The sequence below is a fragment of the Apus apus genome, unplaced genomic scaffold (assembly GCF_020740795.1).
Source record: "Apus apus isolate bApuApu2 unplaced genomic scaffold, bApuApu2.pri.cur manual_scaffold_34_ctg1, whole genome shotgun sequence".
Classification (NCBI taxonomy): domain Eukaryota; kingdom Metazoa; phylum Chordata; class Aves; order Apodiformes; family Apodidae; genus Apus; species Apus apus.
Genome location: NW_026248849.1, coordinates 66,318 through 89,632, shown reverse-complemented (window position 1 = coordinate 89,632; position 23,315 = coordinate 66,318). Strand labels below are relative to the sequence as shown.

The following is a 23,315-nucleotide window of genomic DNA, read 5'->3' as shown; positions in this document are numbered from 1 at the left end:
TTTCCCGGACGGCGTCGGCAAGCGCCCGTGTTGTGGGAATCGACGCGGCACTTCTGACACCACAGGCTGGTGGCTTGACAATCCCGGCGTATGTGACCCGTTCCTCCACAGCGATAACAGCGTAGTCGGCCGTTAGATGGAGCCTTTACACCAGTGATCGCAGAGGCTTGTAAGGGTGCAAGAGCAGCTAACACCTGAGTCTGCGCTGCCTCAGCTTGTTTGTGTAATCCTGCCCCTAGTTCTTTGATTGCCTCTACTAGCATGGCTTGGGGACCTGTGGGTACACTGGAAAGGCGCTCAAGGGCTTGTTCAATGGTCCACTCCCACCCTAAGGTGCTCAATATACTTCTTGTTGCTGCATTACTGTTTTGGATAGCACACTGCTTTAACATTGCACCTTTCATATAGTCAGGGACCCCAGCTCGTTCAATGGCACTAGCAACTTTATCTATAAAATTGCCAAAAGCCTCATCTTTTCCCTGTTTGATTCCCATGTAGGATGGAATTCCCCCTGGCTCCTTCACTAGATCCATGGCCTCCCAGGCTAGCCTCATAGCTTCCCTACACTTATCAGGGCCAAGTAATGCTTGAGCCTCAGTCCGCAGAAATGCACCTAAGCGCATCAGCTCGGCTAAGGTGACGCCTTGTAAGGGGTCTCCCGGTGGCCGTTGCACTTGGGTGCATTGCTGACATAATGCCTGCCAATGGGCACTGAAAAGGAGTTGTTGATGTTGTGAAAAAATCAGCTTAGCCAATGCTCTGCAGTCACCCGGCAACAACAGCTGAGTTCCCCAAATATAATCTAACATTTGCTTTACTGGTTCACTTTTAACACCAAACTGACTAAGAGTGGCTCGTAATTGAGATAAAAGTTTCCAATCCAGAGGCGTAATAGTGGCTTGTAATCCTCCCCCGGCCAGCGGCGTATACACCACTGGGCAGGCTACGTCTTGCGCAGCCCCTAATGCCCCACTATCCCCCGATTCCATGCAATCTTTTGCCAGTGCAGCCCAGGCCTCCCTGCGCTCCTTCGCAATGGCCTCCGCTAGGTCGCTCTCCGCCCCAGGGATCGGCTCAGTGCCACCGCGGAGCTGAGGGCCCTCGGGCCATGGCTCTGGGGGAGCAGTTGGCCTCACCGAGTCAGCAAGCGGGGAAGACGCAGGGGCTGGCGGTGGCAGCGTAACCGTGGCTGTCGCGGGGGGTAACGGACACTCAGACCAGCCGCTATAGTCTCTATTTTTACTTTGTGCCACATTAGCCTGTTGCGCTGCCTTCTTTTCAGCCTGATGTTGCAAAAGCTCATTGTGAACAACTTTCCATAACTTGCCTAATTTTTTAGCAGTCTTATCATCCTCTAAAGTGGCCTCCCATAGCTTATCCCCAAATTTACGCCATTCCTGTAACTCGTGTACTGTGTGGGGGTTCAAAAAGAGCCCCTTATCATACCCATAAGCTAACAACCCAGGGAGTTCCTTCTTAACATTTATACCCTTAATCCCACGCTTTTCTAAAAAGCAAGAAAATAAATCATATGCTGCTTGCCTTTCCATGATTAAATCGTCAGCGCTGTTGCAGCCTTACAAGGTCTCGGCAGCACGTATCGGCTGGGCTCGCCTTTGCGGTCACCCAGGGCGCGGCACCCCCTCCTTCTCGGTGCTTATTTCACCGTCCCTGCTGCTTCAGGACCCGAACCACCTCGTCGCTCCGCCGTGGTCGTTCTCTGTCAGGGTCACCATTTGTGGGAGGCGACGGGAGAAATGCAACCGACCATGATGAGTGATCAGCAAGTCTCATTTATTGACTCCAATCAGGCAGTATTTATACTCTCACTAATGAAGCTCATAGCATAGTGCAAAGCTAAGCTCACCATTGGCTAACTATTAATGTTAACCACGCCTTTGATTACATTATTGTCGTTAGTGTTCCCAGGCGAGCTTTCTCACTCTCATGTCCAAGTTTCCCTCTACCATATCTTGTTATTGTACAGCAGTTTTGTGCTCAAGGACATGCTGTCCTGGTTTCTTGCAAAACTCCCTTTTCTCAGCTCTTACAATTAACCAGCTGCATCATGTCTACGTGACCTTTCTCACGCAGCCAGTCTTCTGCAAGACTCTCCACACACGACCACCTGCACCCCAGGGGGGTCCTTCCCTCCCCTCTCTCCCCATCTCTTCTTCTCCCACCAAGTCCTCTTCCCTTATCTCTTCTCCCGCTGTGTCTTCTCTCCCCACCCCGACCATCCCTCCATTTTTGGGTGGAAAAAAGGGGCTTTTCGGGTCTTTTCTGGAGTCAGTCGAGGAGGAAGGAGAAGCTGAGCAGGTCCTGCTCCCTCAGCAAGGCCGTCTCCTGCACCCCCAGGGGGGTTTCCAGCCCTTCCACTTGCAGAGCCGCCAGTTCCACGTCGGCGGTGCCGAAAACGGCCTCGACCCGGATTCCCTCCCGGAGGCAGAACCGGGCGGGCCGGTCCCGAGCGACCCCCAGAGCCCGCAGGAAACGCTCCCGGAGCCGGGCCCGGGTCTCCTGGTCCCGGCGGGAACTTCCCCGGTGGGCCTGGAAACGGGGGGAGTCGGGGTCGAAGCCACGAGCGGAACCGTCGGGACCCCAGGGCAGGCGGAGGATCCCGACCGGGAGGGGGGTGGGGGTCGGCATGAGCTGCTGGGGGGGGGAAATTGGGGGGGGGGAAGGGGGGGTGGGGTGGAAAAAGGGGGGGGGGGAAAGGGGGCGGAAAGGGGAGGGGGGGTGGAAAAAGTGGGGGTGGGGGGAAAGGGGAGGGAAAGGGAGAGGGGGGCGGGAAAGAGGGGGGGTGGAAAAAGGGGGGAGAAATTGGGGGGTGGGGGGAAAAAGGGGGGGGGGAAAGGGGGTGGAAAAAGGGGGGGAAGGGGGGGAAAAGGGGGTGGGGAAAAGGGGGAGTGGGGTGGAAAGGGGGGGGGAAGGGGGGGTGGGGGGGAAAAGGGGGTGGGGAAAAGGGGGGGGTTGGGTGTAAAAAGGGGGGGCTGGGGTCACACACGGATCCCCCCTCCCCATGCTTCCACCCTCCCCCCCCGAAGACACCCCCACCCTTCTTTGCTCCCCCCCCCCTCCACCCAACATGCCCCCCCCGCCCAGGGGGGGTCCCCAAGCAACCCCCCCCCCAATAAAAAAGGGGTCCCTCCAAGGAGACCCTGTGGGGAGCAAGGGGGGTCTGGGGCGTGTGTGTGTGTGTGTCCTTATAGAGGGTCTGAGTGGGGGGGGGCTCCAAAGAGCTTCCCCCCCCCCTCCCAAGACCCCCCCACGGATCACCTGCCCCCCCCCCCGCCCCCCCAAACTCCCCACGGAGCCCCCGGGTCCCCAGTGAGGCCCCCAAGACCCTCCTGGACCCCCACAGATCCCCCCCCCCAGCTCCCCTGGACCCCCACAGAGCCCCCCCCACGGGTCACTTGGGTCCCCATAGAACTCCCCTGGCCCCCCCCCAGAGCCCCCCAAGACACCCTGGACCCCCCTAGAGCCCCTCCCAAGAACCCCCACGGATCACCTGGACCCCCAAGACCCCCCTGGACCCCCACAGACCCACCTCAGAGCCCCCAAGCTCCCCACAGACCCCCCTCCCCAGCTCCCCTGGCCCCCCCCAGAGACCCCCAAGACACCCTGGACCCCCCTAGAGCCCCTCCCAAGACCCCCCACGGATCACCTGGACCCCCAAGACCCCCCTGGACCCCCACAGACCCCCCTCAGAGCCCCCCCCAGCTCCCCACAGACCCCCCCCAGTTCCCTTGGCCCCCCCACAGAGCCCCCAAGACCCCCGGGGTCACTTGGGTCCCCACAAAACTCCCCTGGCCCCCCCATTGAGACCCCCAAGACCCCCGGGGTCACTTGGGTCCCCACAAAACTCCCCTGGCCCCCCCATTGAGACCCCCACAGACCCCCCTGGACCCCCACAGACCCCCCCCCAGCCCCCCCCCCCCCCCCCCCAGCTCCCCACAGACCCCCCCCAGTTCCCTTGGCCCCCCCACAGAGCCCCCAAGACCCCCGGGGTCACTTGGGTCCCCACAAAACTCCCCTGGCCCCCCCATTGAGACCCCCAAGACCCCCCTGGACCCCCACAGACCCCCGCTCAGACCCACCCCAGCTCGCCTGCCTCCCCCCAGAGCCCCCCGAGACCCTCGGGGTCACTTGGGTCCCCACAAAACTCCCCTGGCCCCCCACTGAGACCCCCAAGACCCTCCTGGACCCTTGTTTCGCCCTTATCGGGTCTTCAGGGTTTCTTATTGAAACCTCAAGGGGTTCTATATCTAACTTTCCCACAGAATCAGGAGTAAACCACACTTCAGGGTTTATTTTTGCTTCATCCTCAACAGTAAGAACACACAGTCTTACTTGTAACTGCCGCTCCTTGACTTCCAAATTAATTCCTAGATTTACCATCAAACCTCTTCCTAATAAATTATAATCTGCCTCAGGGACTAACAGGAAGGTGCCTACTGCAGATTTTGTAGGTGTCTCTATCTCTACCCCTTTTATAATTGGTACTTTAAAGAGTTCTCCTTTAGCTCCAATGACTTGTATAACTTCTGGAGATGAAGAACATCCCCAAAGTATTTGTTGTACCGTTGATCTTTCTGATCCAGAGTCCACTAAGAACTCAAATTCCTGTTGCTGGGGACCCAATTTTAATTTTGTCAAGGGCTCTGAGTTTTGCGAGGTCCCCAGCAGAAAGAGCCCCTGACCCCGCTAATCTCTAAAAACTTGTTCATCCTGTAAACGCTTTCTACAATTCCTTTTCAGGTGTCCCTTCTTTTGGCAATAATAACATTCTACATCCTTTAATTCCATTGGTCCTGGCTGAGTTTTTTGATATGGCTTCCCAGTTCCCCGTGGATTTTTCTGTCTCTCATGTTCTCTCTTTTCCTTATGTCCTTCTCTTACTGCCGCTAACAATATTCTCGCCTGTTTCTTTTGACTTCTTCTCGCCTCACGTAAACCTTCTGAGCTTCTCGTAATAACTCATCCAAGCCCTTCTCTTGCCAATCCTCAATCTTTTCTAGTTTCCTTTGTGTATCAGTCCATGATTTTGCTACAAATTGTGTCTTGAGCAAAGCCTGTCCCAGAGACGTATCAGGATCTAGTCCTGAATAAAGCTGTAAGCTCTTCCTTAGCCTCTCTAGCCACTGTGTGGGAGTTTCATCCTTCTTCTGATGCTCACTGAAGGCTTTCTTGATATTCTGACCTCTAGGGACTGATTCCCGGATTCCTTGGACAATTATATCTCTCAGATCTGCCATATTAGTTCGATGTGCTGGATCTTGATTGTCCCAATTGGGCCGTTGCAAAGGCCATTTAATATCTGCACCAGGTCCCTGTTGATGTCTTTGATCCCAGTTTCTCATTCGCGCCGTCCTAATCATTTCTCTCTCCTCAGCTGTAAACAAGATCCTTAAGATTGCTTGTATTTCGTCCCATGTATACATATTAGGGCCAGGGAGTTGGTCGAATCTCTCGGATACTGCCAGAGGGTCTTCTAGTAGGTTTCCCATCTCCTTTTTAAATTCTCTTACATCCCCTGAGCTCAGAGGTACCGACACAAATCCCACCCCTGGCTGTGGACCTCCCATTGCAATTTCTCTCATAGGGAAGAGTCGTTTTTCTGACCTTTCCTGTTCCCTAGTTTGGCTCCTAGTAACTCTCCTATTTTCTCCACTGGAATGGCGGATGGGAGGTGGCAGGGATGAGGAGTCATGCTCCGGAGGAGGAGAGGGGGTGGGTTCTGGGGCTGTTGGAACAGGAGAAATGGGGACCGGCACAGGAGGGGGAGGAAGGTAAGGAGGGGGTGACAGTATTGGTGGTTCCTCCAATCCCTTACTCTTTTTCTTTGCACCCTTCTTTTCCTGTAGGGTATACAAAAAGGTTCTAGTATCTGATCGGATCCATAAGCTCGCATACTCGCTTTCTTCCAGGCTATAGGGTTCTTTACTGTTAACATAAATATTCAAAGCCTGGCATATCCAATCCTCAAAAGACCCGAATACTGGCCAATACAGCTGATCTCTTCCAATCTCCTTCCCTCCCCACACTTCTATGCAATAATGTACCATTTTCTCCCTACTTTTTCCTCTTCTAGAGGGCCAATCTCCCCAGTGTTTCATCATTAGTCCCAAAGGGCTATCTGGAGGTATGTCAGGCAACCCTCCCCTGGAGCCCTGCATGGAGCCAGAAATTTTACTCGTCTTCTGCCCCATCTTCCAAAAGTGCCTTCTTTCTTACAGCAGTCGTTTCCCCTCGCTCGTGGCTCACGCCCTCGCGGGCAATGAGAACCGCACTACTAGAAGGTCCGCACTCGCTTCGCCCTGATAGGGCGTCTCACTCACTCGCACTTCGGGAACCCGTATTCCCCGACCGAACGGAACCACTTACAAATACTTACTCTTTCCTGAGTCTTCGTCCGGATCTTGGTGCACAAAAATTATGGGGAACTGCAGTATCTTTTAATCCTTTGCTCATTTATCTCACACACAGTTCGGGAATACAGGATTTGGCCTGACCACCCCGGACTCTGAGACCATCAAGGGATGGGGCACCTTCCCAGAGGTAGGGTCCTCAGGCCAAAGTGCCTGTATCCGAGTCATGGCACCAAATTGCTATCGACAATAACCGACACAAGAATTTTCAGAAATCAATTACTTTTATTGAGATAAATGAGCAAAGAGCGCTGGGCAGCCGGGGAGTCTACGCTCTACCAATGGCGCGCAAGCGACTCCGCATATGGTCCTCCTTTTATACAGTTCTTTTCCTGCCTTTCCCGAAGGTTCACTCCCTTTCTGGGAAAGTCCCATCTTCCGCCATCGTTGTTACCGCTCTTCGGAGCTTGCGCGGTCAAACAAGATGTTATGTAACTCTACTGGTTATCTTCCTTATAAGGACATCCATACACCCAATCCATGACAGGATATAGCTATCAACATTTAACAAACATTGCGGTTTAACATTTAGCAACAACATTTAACAAATATTGAGGTTTAATATTTAGCAAATATTAACAACACATTTATCAGCAAATTAAATTCCTCATTCTTCTATTACACTCGGAGGGACCCTCCTGATCTTCACCGCTCCTGTAGAATTCCCAGGATCGGCACGGCCGGAGCTGCCAGGGAACAGACTGAGGGGTCAGGGTCCATCCCCAAGGGCTGGAGGGACGGAAGCAGAGCAGTGGTGAGACCCCACTGGCTGCAGAGACCCTCCCATGCCGGCCCCAGCCGCCTCTGTCCCTGGCCAGGAGGAGCAGGTGGGACCGGCGGAGCAGCTGGAAGCTGCTGCTCAGGAATGGCCCAAGTGCCTCTCACAAGATCCCCCGCCCCTGAAGCCTTTCTCCAGCCATGGAGCAGGGCCAGGCAGGGCAGCCCCCTGCCCAGGCCCTGCCCCCAGCCCCAGCCCCAGCACAGCTCTGCCCCTGCTCACCATGGCCGAACTGGAGCAGAGCCATTTTCTGGAGCAGAGCTGCACCACAGCCTGGCCTAGGGGCACCAGCAGCTCCACGGTCGCACGGGGCGTTCTGATCTTGCCTTCACCTTTAGACAGCTCAGGATGTAACTGGTCTGAGCTGCCAGGCAGCGGACAGAGGCGTCGCTGTCCTCCATCAAGGGCTCAAGGGCTGAGACCGAAAGAGAGAACCAAGATGACCCTCGGCGTCTGCACAGACCCCCGGGGCATCCCCTCCAGACCACGGCAGCCCCTTGCCCTGGCTGGGAGAGAGCTGCTGCTGCTCAGCAATGCCCCAGGCGCCCCTGACACGTTCCCCCTGCCCTGAGGTGTTTCCCTGGAGCAGGGCCAGGCACGGCAGCCCCCTGCCCAGGCCCTGCCCCAGCCCCAGCCCCAGCACAGCTCTGCCCCTGCTCACCGCCGATGACCTCTGACAGCTTCTCCTTGCTCTGGCCCCGTGCGACCAGCCCTGGGAACACAGCGTGCTCAGAGCCCCTGCTCCCCAGCCCCTGCCCAGCACAGCCCCGGCCCCTCGGGGCTCTGGCAGCCAAGGGCTGCTCCCCCTGCCCGGGCCCTGCACGGGGCCTGGGGCCAGGCTGCCAGAAGAGGGTCCCCGGGGGCTGAGCTCACCCATGAACCTGATGGCCTCCACTCTCACAGGGGCCTGAGGGTCCTGCAGGTACAGCAGGCTCTGCTGCAGGTATTGAGCAGCCCGGCTCCTGTCCTGCTGCAGCTGCAGAGAGCACAAGGCTATGGGCATGTCCCAGTCCCTCCTCCCAGCACCCACCATTCCCTTCCCCCCCAGGCCATTCCCATCTCCCAGCCGGGAGCCCCGTGGGACTGACGTCGAGAGGGAGTCACGGGCAGAGGGGTCCCAGGGGTGCAGAGACCCCTCCCTCCTGCTGGGGGTGGGGAGGGGAGAGGGGTCTGGAGAAGAGTTTCTGAGGGCTCTGCTCTTGGGGACAGGGAACAGGGATGCAGCTCCAGGCGGTGGGCAGGGCAGGCCCAGCTGCAGAGCCCACAGCCCAGACACGGGGGCAGCCCTCGTCCAGCCTGAGCCTTGGGGCTTGTCCTCACCAAGCAGTGCCCAATCCTCCATGTCTCCTGTGTCTCCTCCAGGTCTCTGAGCTGTTGCCACTTGAGGAGCTCTGCTGCAGCCAGGAGGGCTTTGCTGGAGGCCTGCACAACAGCAGAAGCAGGAGATGGCAGCACAGCCTGGGGAAGGAGACCTGGCGTCCCCTTCCACCTGGCTTTGCTCCTGGGCTGATCCTGCCCTTCAAGGCTGGGACGTGCCCTGGACAAACATCTGGGGGCTTCTTCCTGCATCTCTGCTTAGCTTTGAAATCTGTACCTGGGCCACACCCTGACTTCTGTCGCTCAGGTGAAAGCAAAGCGGCAGCAGGCCCCTTCGCACTTTGCTCTTCATCTGCCTCTTGTTCTTCCCCTCCACCACCTTCACCAGGTAAGTGAAGAGCATGATGGAGAATTCCCTCAGGCCACTGAAACCCTGGCAGGGAGAAGCAGAGCAGGACTTCAGCAAGAGCAGCTCTGCCCATCATGAGACCCTGCACAGCTGGCAGAGATTCTGGGTCTCTGAGAGCAGCTGCCAAGGAGGAGCTGGGCTGGGCTGCAGAACCCAGGAGCCCTCGCGCCAGAGCCCGGGGGAGAAAGGAGAGCAGCAGCCCCTGCTCCCCGTGCTGCCCACAGGGCTGGGTGCAGGGCAGCTGTCCTTGCCCAGGGCCCTCTGTGGGGCTCGGGCTCCCACATCAGCCTCACGTTGTCAAAGATGGGCAGGATCTTGTCCACCAGCTCCACGGCGATGGGACTGGCCTCCTCCCTCCTCAGTTCAGGCACCACGTTGAGGAAGACCACCAGGACCTTAATCTTGATATTTTTATTGCGATCCTGCAGAAGCTCCATCAAGTCTGGCAGGAGCACCAGCATTTTTCTCGCCTGTGTGAAACAAAGGATGTCCATGTTGTGAAAAGGCCTGGAAAGCTCCCTGGGCCCCCACCAGGCCCCACATGGCAGGGAGAGCGCTGGACTGACTCCCAGCCGAGGCCACTGCCTCAGCCCCTGCCCCAGCCCCCGGCGGCCACCGTGGCTCCCCTGGGTGACCCTGCTCACCATGTCAGGTCTCTCTGAGAGCGTCACCAGGCCCCTGAGCCCCAGTGAGAGCATGGCCCGGCTGGGATGCCTCAGAAACCTCCAGCGATGATACATTCGAGCAACGTGCTGCTCTGGCGAGTTCATGCTGGACAGAAGCTGGAAGAAACCCAGCCGTGAGGGGCGGGCAGAGCTGGCTGAGCTCCCTGCTCCAGGAGGCTCCTGGTTCCCAACAGCAGCTGAGGACAAGGGCACCGGGGCTTCTCCTGGGAACTCACAGCCAGGCAAGAGGTGTCCTCTGTGAGAGAGCAGAAGAGCATCTTCTGCCTCCGGAGCCGGAGCTGGGTGAGCAGCTCAGCCAAAACCTCCTCCAGTCTCTCAGATAGGGAGAACATCACCTCCCACATGACCAGGGCAGTGCTGTGAGCCAGAGCGCTCTGTCAGCAGGGCTGCCTGGGCCACAGCAGCAGAGCTCCGTGGGTCTGGCAGCCAGGGGGTCTCTGGGCCCCTGTCCCCACCGGGAACAAGCCCTCAGGGCTGTCGGGGCCAGTACCTGTCTCCTGGTGGAGCCACATCCAGCAGCGCCCTGACTGCCTCCTGAGGGCACTTGGCAGCCATGGCCAGCAGCAGGGACTCCACCCTCTGCAGGGCTGGCACCTTGTTGATCCAGTCCAGGTGTTGGTGGACACAGCTGATGATTCTTGGCACCTGGAGGGGACACGACACGCGTGAGGATGGGGGGTGCTGCAGCTCAAGGGGGATCCCAGGAAGAATCTGGGGGGTCATGGAGGGTCCCAGGAAGGATCAATCGAGGCTGCCGCTGCAGTGCAGCCATTTCCTCAGCTGCCCTTCCCAGCCCTCGCTGCTGCCTCGGTGGCTTCAGGAGCCTCCAAGGCTCTGGGAGGGAGGCAGGGAGGGCTGGAGGGGGAACGAGGCCTGCCAGGGCTGCAGGGCAGCCCAGCCACAGGCCACTCACATCCACCAGCCAGAAGTCAGGCTCTGCCGTGACCACATCCATCATGCTGCTGGCCAGCTGCTCCTCGTAGATGCTGGAGTCTCTCAGGGCCCCAACAGTTACACAGAGGAAATCTGTCCTCTCCGAAGGCTGGAGCTGCTCTGCAAACATCTTTGGGAGGGAGGCAGGGAGGGAAGAGATGTCACACCAAGTGACACCAAGTGGTGCTGCTGTGCTGGGCCCTGCCAGCAGGCCTGGCCAGAGGGGCCTGGTGAGGAGAGAGGGCCCAGGGTGAGGGAGGAGGTTTGGGGTCACGGGCACAGGGTGCTGGCCCCACAGCCAACCAGGGCTGGCTGGTGGCCAGGAGGGCTGGAGCTGCTGCTGGGGCACCGGCCTGCAGCCCTCACATGGTCCCTGCTCAGGGGCAGCAGGAACCCTCTCCCCAGGCCGGCCAGGCCAGCCCAGTCCCACCGTTCCTGGTGCTGTTGTTCACACAATCCCCCGCTGAGACTGTGGGCAAAAGTCCCAGCAGGGGGAAGCTCAGGGAGCTGCTCACCTGGATGATGTCAGTGGCGCTGGTCACACAGTGCAGCGCCATGGCCTGAACTTGCCATTTGAGCTCCTCCTCCTCCTCCCCTGGCAGTGTCATCACTGAGGGGACAAAGACACAGGAGGGGTAAGAGCCAGCAGCTTTGCCAGCAAGCTGAGCAAGTCCTGAGCAGAGCTTGGAAGGAGGAATGGCTGAGGAGGGAGGTTATGAGCCACAGCCAGGGGAGGGGCTGGTTGGTGGGCAGCAGGGTCAAGAGCAGGGGCACCTGCCTGCAGTGTCTGCATCCCAACGCTCCTGGCCTGGGGAACGCCACGGAGCTGGAGCTCTGGGGACATCCCACAGTTAAACCATGGTTGGAATAATGGTGCCGTGGGGATTGAGGGCTCGGGGGGCTGGAGAGCTGCAGGGCAGGGGCACCAGCTCTTCAGGGGAGGTGGGCAGCAGGAGGAGTGGGGCTGCCTCCTGTTTGGAGGAGCAACTCAGCTACATGGGACGAGCAGCAGCCTGGGAGAGAGCGTGTGGGTCAGGAGCAGAGGAGAGGCAGTGCTGGGGACATGGTGGTGCCTCCACCCACCCCCGGAGCGGTCTGTCACAACGCCCAGGAGGGCAAGCAGACGTACTGGGTGATGCTGGTGTGCAGAGGGCTGCAGCCCACCACAGCTTACATTTTTGTTGGAGTAGCACATGGAGGCAACAAAGAGCATCCAAAGCCACATCCCTGGTCTCTCCTTCCTTGAGTGACGTGAGGAGGAGGAGCTGTCCCAGCAGCTGCCCGAGGACCGGGATCTGGATGTCTCTGCCAGAGGGTCGGCTGTGCTCCTTGGGAGCAGCCTGGGCCAGGGAGGCAGAACAGCAGAAGGGCTGAGGGCTCCCAGAGCAGCAGCTGGGCAGCAGGGAGAGCTGCAGGGAGGGGAGATGGCCTGGCTGGAGGGTGCCTGGTCCTTACTTCTGGTGAGGTCAGAAAATGGACCAGATTCCTAATCCTCCCCACGCTGCTCTGGCGCACGCGGGCTTCCTCAGAGGAGGTGAAGCTCAGCAGCAGCTGGGAGGAGAGAAGCCGCTGGTTTGCCCTGGGAGCAGACGCCTGCTCCAGCAGGGTGTGGGGACCATCCACTCTGGAGCAGACAATCCCTGCCCCCCAGGGTGAGGAACAAGCCCACTCTCTGCACATGCCAGACCTGGAAGATCATCTGCAGCAGCTCGCTGAATCTGGAGGTAGGGATGTTGAGCAGCAGCTCCTCCAGCATGCTGTCCATGGTTTCCAGGGTCTGCCAGGAGGAAAGAGTCAGTGTCTCCTGCTGTCTCCCGCAGCCCCAGGAGACTGAGCTGAACTCCCAGAGCCCTGGGAGATTGCCGGGGGCAGACAATCCGCTGGGAGCAGAGCAGCCTGCAGCCCTGGCAGTGGCCAGGCCCATGGGAAGGGAGCACAGGAATGAGGGTGGGAAAGGAAAGCTGAGCCCCTGCCCTGCCTGGGACCTCTGGTCATATCGTGACACAGGGTGGCCAGGCAGCAGCCCGGAGGGACTGGGGGCTCCTGCAGCTCCCCCAGCACTTACCTTGGAGTAGAGGACAATGTCCAGCTTCCTCATTTTCAGTTCTGGAGGAAGCAGGAAGACCATGGAGAAGCAGGCTCGTAGGAGGCTCTGCTCTTTGCCCTCCAGCACCGTCTGCACTGAGCTGCAAGGAGAGAGAAGCCAGTGGGACACTGCTGCTGGGAGCGGTGCCTCCAGGCCCTGAGCAGCTGGGCAGGATTTTCTGGGGTGGGGGTCCCCGGGGGTTGGGCAGGTACCTCAGCTCGGCGATGGCCAGCATGGCGAGCTGCTGCACTTGTGTCTGCAGCTGGTGCCTGGGCTCCTCTTCCAGCAGCTCCTGCAGAGCACAGCCAGGATGGGAGCTGCCAGCTCCCTGCACCCAGTGCCACCAGGCCCTCACCCTGCCCAGGCCCTGTCCTCACAGGGTGCCAGGGGGCCCTGTCCCCTTCCCCGGCGCCCCACGTGTCTCCTCACCTTGATGTTCTCTGCCAGCTCATATCTGCGGCAGAAGACATCCAGGCCCTCTGTCAAGCCACTGAGCCTGGTGGCTCTACACAGGATGTGGATGCACTCCAGGAACTTAATCTTCTGGCCCTGCTCCTGGCAGCCGGGGGACAGAGAGACCATCGGGGAGGGTGAGAGGGGGCACACAGCTCCAGCAGCCCGGCAGCAGAGCCCCCGGCAGTTGGAATGGCCGCCGTTACCTTTCCTGGGCTGCTGGCAAAGTTCACGATCACATCGACGATTTCCTTTTGCTTTCCATATGCAGGGAACCAGCTGGGATCTGGCAGAGGAGGAGGACAGGGGGGCTGTAGGGGGTGCGGTGGCCGCAGGGAGCAGAGGAAGGGGCTCTGCCCTCCGTCCAGCCCCGTGCCCGCTCCCCTGGCCCGTCCTGCCCGTGCCTGTCGGGGCTGCAGCGTGCCCGGCAGAGGGGCCGCGGGGCTGGGGCAGCGCAGCAGGGAAAGCCCCCCGAGCTCCAGGCTGAGCACCCGGCTGCCAGCGGGGCAGGAAGGGGCCCTTCCCACAGCCCCCTGGCTCCGGCCGGCCCAGCTGCCTCGGGCTGCCCCTCCTCACTCACCCACATGCAGTGGCAGGACCGTGGTCTCCTCGTGGGGCTCCAGGGGAGAGCTGCTCTCCTGGGGATCCTCCACCTCTGCCCAGGCCACCCTGGGGCGGCTGGGGGGTCTCCCTGCCATCCTGCAAAACAGGGGCAAGGGGAAAGCGGCTGGGCTGGGAAGGGGGAAGCTGGGGTGAAATGCCTCGGCACCGCGGGGCTCAGGGGGTGGCAGGGAGAGACGTGGGCTGCGCTCGGGGGCTCCTGGCCAGCTCCTGGCCTGTCTCCTCGCTGTGCTGCCAGACACTGGGGTGCCTGACCACAGGCAGGGCACTGGGGTGCACCAAGGGACATCATGAAGGGTTCCATGGCAACCTTGGAACTCAGGGCTGGCCATGCCACAGAAGGACAATCTGACCAGTGTGCAAGAGGAGGGGTGCAGGGGACAGCACACTGCAGGTGGCAGGGGTGCAGAAGGACCTTTAGTCCCTCCTGGCCACCCTGTCCTGCCACCTGCTCTGCCCTTCGCTTGGATCTCATGGCACTGCTGCGAGGACATCCCCAGAGCTGTGTCTCACTGAAACAAAGAAAGTTCACCCAACAGTCTAAGCACTGTTCAGTCGGTATCTTTATTCATGACGCCGGACGCACAGGGGATAGCTCCTCCAAAAATGTGCCCACCTCACAGGGTAAGGTGAGAGATATATATACAGCTGATACTTAATTATGTGTATTATTTCTAAGAGGCAGTCTACATATTAGTTTCCTGAGAAATCATTTACATAAGTGTCCGCCCATTATCGCATGCATGTTAAGTCCATTAGGGTCTCCTGGGGGTCGTTTACTTCATCCTGGAGTCTTCCTCACAGAAACCTTTGGCCGAGTTCTGTCTTATCTCTGCTGACTCCTCAGTAGAACTGGTTACAGCAGGCATCCCTACTCCCAGTTCAAAGGCTTCTTTCTTCTTCAAGGACCCGTGTATTTCTTCCCTAAAACTACAGATAAGCTCACACAAAAGGCTTTTGCAACTCACTAGCAGTAGGCCCAGATGACAGATCTACATCCTACAAGCAGTTAACTATTTGAAGTCAGAGTTTGGTTAATGCTCCGTTTCATTCCCCCCTTTTCTCGTTGCAAATTCTTTTGCAACAATTCTGAAGTAATTCATCATGCTTTACTGACTTGGTAAAATACTTTTCCGTTTCTACCTGATATCTGCCTTTGTTTCTTTTCCATTCCCAGTAATTTTCTGTTGAATTCCAGCAGCACCTTATAAAACACTTCAGCATAGCAAAAATTATTATACTTAATACTAGTAAAATTACTAGTCCTGCAATTAATTGCTTTAGCCACTTAAAATGAGGAAGCCATGAGGTTAGTTTGTTCCACAGTTCTTCAATCCCATAAGAAGTATCATCCTGACTGACTTGATGCAGGAGTTTTTGTTTGCTCCCAAATTTCTGCTAAGTCTGTAGCAATCCTGCCAATTTGATCTATACACACACAGCAACTTGTGTTAATCGCTGTACAGACCCCTCCTGGTAATGCTAACAACAGATCTAATGCCAGGAGCTTTTGAAGTACAACCTGAGATAGGCTAGAAGCTCCAAGTTGTAAAGCTCGCAGAGCATCAACAGTCTCATTTTCAATTTTTTCTATCACTGCTGAAATATTCACGAGGGTCTTTTCTAATTTCCTTACCCCAAGCCATGGGAGAAACCACCTACAAAACTGTGGAATGCAGTGGGCCTTTCAGCGACAGCATTAGGGGCTCTTTTGGTTCACCTAATGAAAGTTTTATCCTTACCCAGTTTGTTTATGTATCTTATCAATAACGGTTATGCTAGGGACTAGAGTTCCTAGGGTACATGCTCCTTTCTGTTCAAGGGGCAAAATTTTCAAAGCACGCTTTCCACATAGCCAGTACCAGCCCACTTTGTGGTCTTTGGGTACCAGCCAGCCAACTGAGGGTTTCAACTTGTTTTTCTTATATTTTTGTAGAATTCCCTGGTGAAATGTTGGCAGCCCTTAACTCCTGTAAGAACTGCACCCTGCTGTGACTCCAACTTCTGTAGTCATATCATTTTTACAATAAGGGTCTGTTATACTCACTCCTTATCTCCCCTTGGTGGCGTTTAAATAGCACCTCTGTATATATGTGAAGTTATAGTCCCTGAGGGGTTGTTCTGTGGAGAGATTTTGTTGGAGGGACACGTTAGCACTGACTACGATGTAGGAAGCTTTGCTGGTGTCATCCGGGATAGGAACTCCCATATATTTTAGTGGTTCTGAGGAATGCCTTGGTAATTTAGAACAAATCCAACAATCATTTCTGTGGAGTATGTCTGTAATGTACTGTATCGTGGTCAGATGGGAATTTTGGTCCCAAGAGAGTTCTTGTTGAAACTGGCTAGTGGCTGTTATAAATAAATCATTTTTCCCAAACTTAATAGTTTTGTATACCTAGATTAGGATGATCCCCATTACCCACTGTCCCTTTCCCATGATTGGTCCTGCAATTATCAAATTTATATATCTAAATTGCCATTTTATCATCAAAAGAGTCTTTGGTCCCACAGGTTTTGTCATCCACTGTTTCCAGGTGCTTGCTTTACTCGTGAATAGTGGATCCAGGTGCGTTGTTCTCTGATCTTGATTGCAGTAAAAGTTGTCAGCAACACCTGGAAGGGTCCTTCCCACTGCTGCTCAAGCGGAGATCCTGCAAAGACTTTTACAGACACATAATCACCTGGTTTAAAATAACGAATTGGTTTATCTAGCCCTCTTATCAGAGGATATTGCAGCTGATACCCCAAAAGGAGGTATTATTTCATTTAATAACAGTTTGATTAGCTCTCTTGCCTTATTTGTTCTGCATGGGACAGCCTCTGGCCAACCTGAGAAGGTATCAGCCATCGCCAGCAAATATCAAAACCCCCCTTTTCTAGGGAGTTCAGAAAAAATGTGCCAATGTTGCTCAGGATGATCCCTTTTCCCAATTGTCCCTAATTTCACTCGATGGGTCGTATTGGGATTGTTCCTTAGGCATATCTCACATTGTTGGGAGGCCTGTTGTCCTGGTTTGAGCCAGGATAAAGCCAGTTTTTCTTTTGCTGATTCCTTTTTTTCATTTCAGTGAGCTTTCTTCAACTAGCAACTGCGTGTTCTGCTAGGTTGATAAGACACTGGAATGTTTTTATAATTGCTGGGCCCTCAAGGTCGTGCCTTTGCTCTGCCAGCTCAGACACTACGGGGGGATTTGTGGCCCCCCCGTGGGACGCTGGGTTAGACGAACAGCAAAACTGGCCAGAGAGATTCCACCCCATGTATCTACGTAGGGTCGGGGGAAGGTCGGAGATGACAGAAGAAAACTTCCTTCCTTCCTGCTTCGCTCTCTCGCTGCTTTGCTTCGCCTGTCTCGTTCCTTCTTCTCTCTCTCTCTTTCTTTCGTTCGTGGCCGGCGTCTGGGAGAACACCCTCTGCCCATCATCGTTGACCCATTGACCTCAAGCCCTCCTGACCCTCGTAACTCTCTGCCTTTCTCCAGGAGCAGCTTCGGGATCCCTCGGAATTGTCTCGTCTCAGGGAAGTGCTGTGGGAGTTGCTGGGGGTTGGGGGAGGCGAGAGGCTTCTACCCACACCTTTGTATAATCACATATATATATATATATTTATATATATCTCCTCTCATATCACATATTAGTATTCTAATTAAAGCTGCACGGTTCAGTTTTCAATCTAGCCAAGTCTCTCTCTCTTTTTTCTCTCTCTCCTTCCCTACCTGGGTGGGAGGGGGAGGGGATCGAGAGCATTGTTGTCAAACGGTGACAACAATTAATTGGCGCCCAACGTGGGGCTCGAATTTTAAGCCCAGATTACAAATTCCGTCTCTGATGGGAGAAATCCCTCACATAGCAATGGCAAGCAATTTTGCTGAATTTTCTGATGGATTGAAAACTGAACAGACATTTGTTGCAATGAATCTACTGGATTTTCTTTCAAGCCTGCAGCTGTACCTGTGGGATGCAGCCGAGAGCATTCTGCTTTTTGTGGCTGCTCTTGTGATCGTTTTATGGTTTATTGATAGAACTGTAGCCATCATCAACCGTATAATCACTGGCTTGGTGATTTTAGGGATTATGATACTGTTCTTTATGGGGGCACTGTATATGTACAGCCACAGTACAAGTCCTAGCTGGTCCAACTTTAAACCTCTGTTTTCTTTCAAGCTGAATCTCCCAGTTTTTGATCTGAATAGCATTGTCACAGTAGGGATGTTTTTGCTGAATGTTTGTAATGTAATGTGGATGCGTAGGGCCAGCTGCTGTTCTGCTCACTGCCACTCCCCCACAGGCAATGTTGTTGCCACTGCTGCTGCCAACACCACTGCTGCCAATACCACCACTCCTACTGCTACAAAAACCACTGCTCCTACAGAGACAGAGTCCAATCCATCGCAAATCAGGCTAGTTGATCCTGTGACCAGGAGCAAGGCAAAGGCAAAGCGCTCCACCCTTTTCACCCGCTCCCGTCTGAGATATCCAGAGTTCCTTAAAGCAGCAGAAGGTGAGGGTGAGGAAGAAGAGGATTCTAATACAGTTGATGGAGTGGGTGCCTCTCAGATAAAAAAACAGAACACTCTCAAACAGATAAAGTGACAGCAGGCCCTCCTCAATCAGATGACGACCTTGTCCATCTTTATTCTATGAAAGAACTGCGCCTCATGAGAAAGGACTTTACCCGCATTGAGGGTGAGGGAATTCCTCCATGGTTGCTCCGATGCTTTGATAGTGGTGCTGAAACCCACAACGTGGATGAGAGAGAAGCCAAGCAGTTGGGATCCCTGGCCAGAGATGCTGGTATTGACAGAGCACTTAGTAATAAGGTGGGAACTACCACCCTGTGGGACCGACTTCTTTCAGCTGTGAGAGAGAGATACCCCCACAAGGGTGACATCGAATGGCACCGGAGCAGGACACCCACTCTTGAGAAAGCCATCACATACTTGAGAGAGATAGCTGTGCAAGAAGTTATCTATGATAAAGATGGACTTACAAATCCTGATGATGTTGAGTGAGACACACAGATGTTCTGGAGACTTGCTCAAGCTGTACCAGCAGCACATGCCCAGATATTCTCCTTCATGGGATGCTTTGATGACGACCTAAGACCAACTGTGCATGAGGTGGCTTTCAAAGCACGACAGCATGGAGACATCATCTCTGATTCTCTTCAGTTCCAAACCTCAGCCATTGAAAATGTGACTGACAGAAAGAATAGGATGCCAAATGGATGGGGAAGTAAACTATAGATTCTCCCTAGAGACGACGGGCCACGTGTTGCAGACGTTAATAAGAGACGTCCTGCTGCGAGACAGCAGCGAGGAAGACAGGACTCACTGCGACGCCACCTGCGGTCTCTCTTGAAAAATTATTTTAAACAGGACATGAGAGTCTGGGACATGAAACCCACTGATATTCTCCAGTTGCGTGTGCAAGAGCTACTAAACAGAACAAACCCAGGAGATGGTTCTTCCAAGAGGAAGGTTGCATCTGTATCAGGATGGTTCATCGAGTTCTAATGCTCAGCCCTAGAGATGCCCTGCCTCCCTAGAGATGCCCTGCCTCTGGCCAGGAGGAGGAGAGGGATAACCGAGTTTATTGGACTGTGTGGGTTCGATGGCCTGGCACATCAGAACCACAAAGATACAGAGCTTTGGTGGACACGGGTGCACAGTGCACACAGGTGCCGTCGAATCATAAGGGAACAGACTCCGTCTCTATCTCTGGAGTGACAGGAGGCTTTCAACAGCTGACTGTTGTGGAGGCTGACGTGAGCCTTACTGGTGAGGAGTGGCAGATGCACCCTATAGTGACTGGCCCAGATGCTCCGTGCATCCTTGGCATAGATTATCTTAGGAAAGGATACTTCCGTGACCCAAAAGGGTACCGGTGGGCCTTTGGTATAGCGGCTGTAGAGACTGAGGATACTGAACAGCCGCGTACTTTGTCTGGCCTTTCAGATGACCCTTCTGTAGTGGGGTTGCTGAAGGTTGAGGATCAACAGGTGCCAGTTGCCACTTCAACGGTGCATAGACGACAGTATCGCACCAACAGAGATTCGGTGATCCCTATTCACAAGCTGATCCGGCAATTGGAAGGCCAAGGTGTGATCAGCAGGACCCATTCACCCTTCAACAGTCCCATCTGGCCAGTGCGAAAGCCTGATGACGAGTGGAGGCTGACAGTGGACTATCGTGGCCAGAATGAAGTGACACCACTGCTCAGTGCTGCTGTACCGGACATGCTAGAGCTTCAGTATGAGTTGGAGTCGAAAGCAGCTAGGTGGTATGTCACTATTGACATTGCACATGCATTCTTCTCTATTCCCATAGCACCAGAGTGCAGGCCACAGTTTGCTTTCACCTGGAGGAGAGTCCAATACAGCTGGAATCGACTGCCCCAGGGGTGGAAGCACAGCGGGGCCCTTCCCACAGCCCCCTGGCTCCAGCCGGCCCAGCTGCCTCGGGCTGCCCCTCCTCACTCACCCACATGCAGCGGCAGGACCGTGGTCTCCTCGTGGGGCTCCAGGGGAGAGCTGCTCTCCTGGGGATCCTCCACCTCTGCCCAGGCCACCCTGGGGCGGCTGGGGGGTCTCTCTGCCATCCTGCAAAACAGGGGAAAGGGGAAAGCGGCTGGGCTGGGAAGGGGGAAGCTGGGGTGAAATGCCTCGGCACCGCGGGGCTCAGGGGGTGGCAGGGAGAGACGTGGGCTGTGCTCCTGGCCAGCTCCTGGCCTGTCTCCTCGCTGTGCTGCCAGACACTGGGGTGCCTGACCACAGGCAGGGCACTGGGGTGCACCAAGGGACATCATGAAGGGTTCCATGGCAACCTTGGGACTCAGGGCTGGCCATGCCACAGAAGGACAATCCGACCCGTGTGCTGGAAGAGAGGTGCAGGGGACAGCACACTGCAGGTGGCAGGGGTGCAGAAGGACCTTTAGTCCCTCCTGGCCACCCTGTCCTGCCACCTGCTCTGTCCTTCGCTGGGATCTCATGGAGCTGCTGCGAGGACATCCCCAGAGCTGTGTCTCACCACCCTCCCAGGGAAGAACTTCTTCCTCACGTCCAACCTGAATCTACCCAGTGAATGCCCCAAATGCCTCCAACACATTTCCCTGGAGCAGGGCCCGGCTGGGATGCCTCAGAAACCTCCAGCGATGATACATTCGAGCAACGTGCTGCTCTGGCGAGTTCATGCTGGACAGAAGCTGGAAGAAACCCAGCCGTGAGGGGCGGGCAGAGCTGGCTGAGCTCCCTGCTCCAGGAGGCTCCTGGTTCCCAACAGCAGCTGAGGACAAGGGCACCGGGGCTTCTCCTGGGAACTCACAGCCAGGCAAGAGGTGTCCTCTGTGAGAGAGCAGAAGAGCATCTTCTGCCTCCGGAGCCGGAGCTGGGTGAGCAGCTCAGCCAAAACCTCCTCCAGTCTCTCAGATAGGGAGAACATCACCTCCCACATGACCAGGGCAGTGCTGTGAGCCAGAGCGCTCTGTCAGCAGGGCTGCCTGGGCCACAGCAGCAGAGCTCCGTGGGTCTGGCAGCCAGGGGGTCTCTGGGCCCCTGTCCCCACCGGGAACAAGCCCTCAGGGCTGTCGGGGCCAGTACCTGTCTCCTGGTGGAGCCACATCCAGCAGCGCCCTGACTGCCTCCTGAGGGCACTTGGCAGCCATGGCCAGCAGCAGGGACTCCACCCTCTGCAGGGCTGGCACCTTGTTGATCCAGTCCAGGTGTTGGTGGACACAGCTGATGATTCTTGGCACCTGGAGGGGACACGACACGCGTGAGGACGGGGGGTGCTGCAGCTCAAGGGGGATCCCAGGAAGAATCTGGGGGGTCATGGAGGGTCCCAGGAAGGATCAATCGAGGCTGCCGCTGCAGTGCAGCCATTTCCTCAGCTGCCCTTCCCAGCCCTCGCTGCTGCCTCGGTGGCTTCAGGAGCCTCCAAGGCTCTGGGAGGGAGGCAGGGAGGGCTGGAGGGGGAACGAGGCCTGCCAGGGCTGCAGGGCAGCCCAGCCACAGGCCACTCACATCCACCAGCCAGAAGTCAGGCTCTGCCGTGACCACATCCATCGTGCTGCTGGCCAGCTGCTCCTCGTAGATGCTGGAGTCTCTCAGGGCCCCAACAGTTACACAGAGGAAATCTGTCCTCTCCGAAGGCTGGAGCTGCTCTGCAAACATCTTTGGGAGGGAGGCAGGGAGGGAAGAGATGTCACACCAAGTGACACCAAGTGGTGCTGCTGTGCTGGGCCCTGCCAGCAGGCCTGGCCAGAGGGGCCTGGTGAGGAGAGAGGGCCCAGGGTGAGGGAGGAGGTTTGGGGTCACGGGCACAGGGTGCTGGCCCCACAGCCAACCAGGGCTGGCTGGTGGCCAGGAGGGCTGGAGCTGCTGCTGGGGCACCGGCCTGCAGCCCTCACATGGTCCCTGCTCAGGGGCAGCAGGAACCCTCTCCCCAGGCCGGCCAGGCCAGCCCAGTCCCACCGTTCCTGGTGCTGTTGTTCACACAATCCCCCGCTGAGACTGTGGGCAAAAGTCCCAGCAGGGGGAAGCTCAGGGAGCTGCTCACCTGGATGATGTCAGTGGCGCTGGTCACACAGTGCAGCGCCATGGCCTGAACTTGCCATTTGAGCTCCTCCTCCTCCTCCCCTGGCAGTGTCATCACTGAGGGGACAAAGACACAGGAGGGGTAAGAGCCAGCAGCTTTGCCAGCAAGCTGAGCAAGTCCTGAGCAGAGCTTGGAAGGAGGAATGGCCGAGGAGGGAGGTTATGGCAAGAATTAAGGCCAGAATAAGTAGCTCCCATATTCACCAAAAATTAACCCTGTCTTTCCCCAGCTTTATTGTACTGCTGGGGGATTTAATTCTGCCAACAGTCAGGCAGAGTCCCCATCTCGAGCTGTTGTTCCTTTTTTCGACATAGACATAGAGGGGCCCCTTCTGCCAGCAACCAGGACAATCCCTTTTCCAAGGCCCTTCTTGTTTACAATATACATGCTGATTCAACCCCAACTGGGCTCATTTCAGCAGTGCCTGTAATGGGCAATAACCAGCCAGGAAAAGAATTTAGAAATTAATCAATTTATCTGAGGTAGGTGAGCAAACAGCGCTGGGCAGCTGGAGAGTCTGTGCTCTGCCAACGGCGCGCACGCGGCTCCGCACAGGGTCCCTTTTATACAGTTCTTTTTCCCGCCGTTTGGAGGGTCCACCTCTCTTGGAAAATTCCATCCTTGCCCTGCCGTTTTTGGGAGGTCCTCCCCCCTCTCGGCAAATTCCATTCTCTTTCCCGCCCTTGTGGAGGGGGGGAGGGTCTGTCCTTTTCTCTCGGTAAATTCCATTCTCTGCGTTGTTGTTGTTGTTGTTGTTGTTCTCCGGGGCTTGCATAGTCTATCAAGATGTTATATAACTTACAGTTCTATCTACTTGATATGGCCATCAGCATTTAGCATTAAATAACAAAGTATAACTTCCAACATTAACCATCACATAACAGAACATAACTGCAAATATTTAATAAACATTGCAGCTTAACGCCCAGCCATTTACATTCACATTTGATCAGCAAATTAAATTCCTGATTCACCTATAACAGTGCCTATTAGACAGTGATCTCACA

At 55.9% G+C, this 23,315-nt stretch overlaps 1 protein-coding gene across 1 annotated transcript in view; it reads right to left on the bottom strand.

Moving 5' to 3' along the window:
• The window catches only part of GEMIN7 (gem nuclear organelle associated protein 7), a 35,661-nt gene extending 33,008 nt beyond the window's left edge, over positions 1-2,653 (bottom strand). The window contains exon 1 of the mRNA XM_051643852.1: positions 2,306-2,653. Coding sequence (XP_051499812.1) covers positions 2,306-2,649 — 344 coding nt within the window. The 5' untranslated portion in view covers positions 2,650-2,653. The remainder of the gene's footprint in view (positions 1-2,305) is intronic.
• Between the last annotated feature and the right edge of the window lie 20,662 nt (positions 2,654-23,315).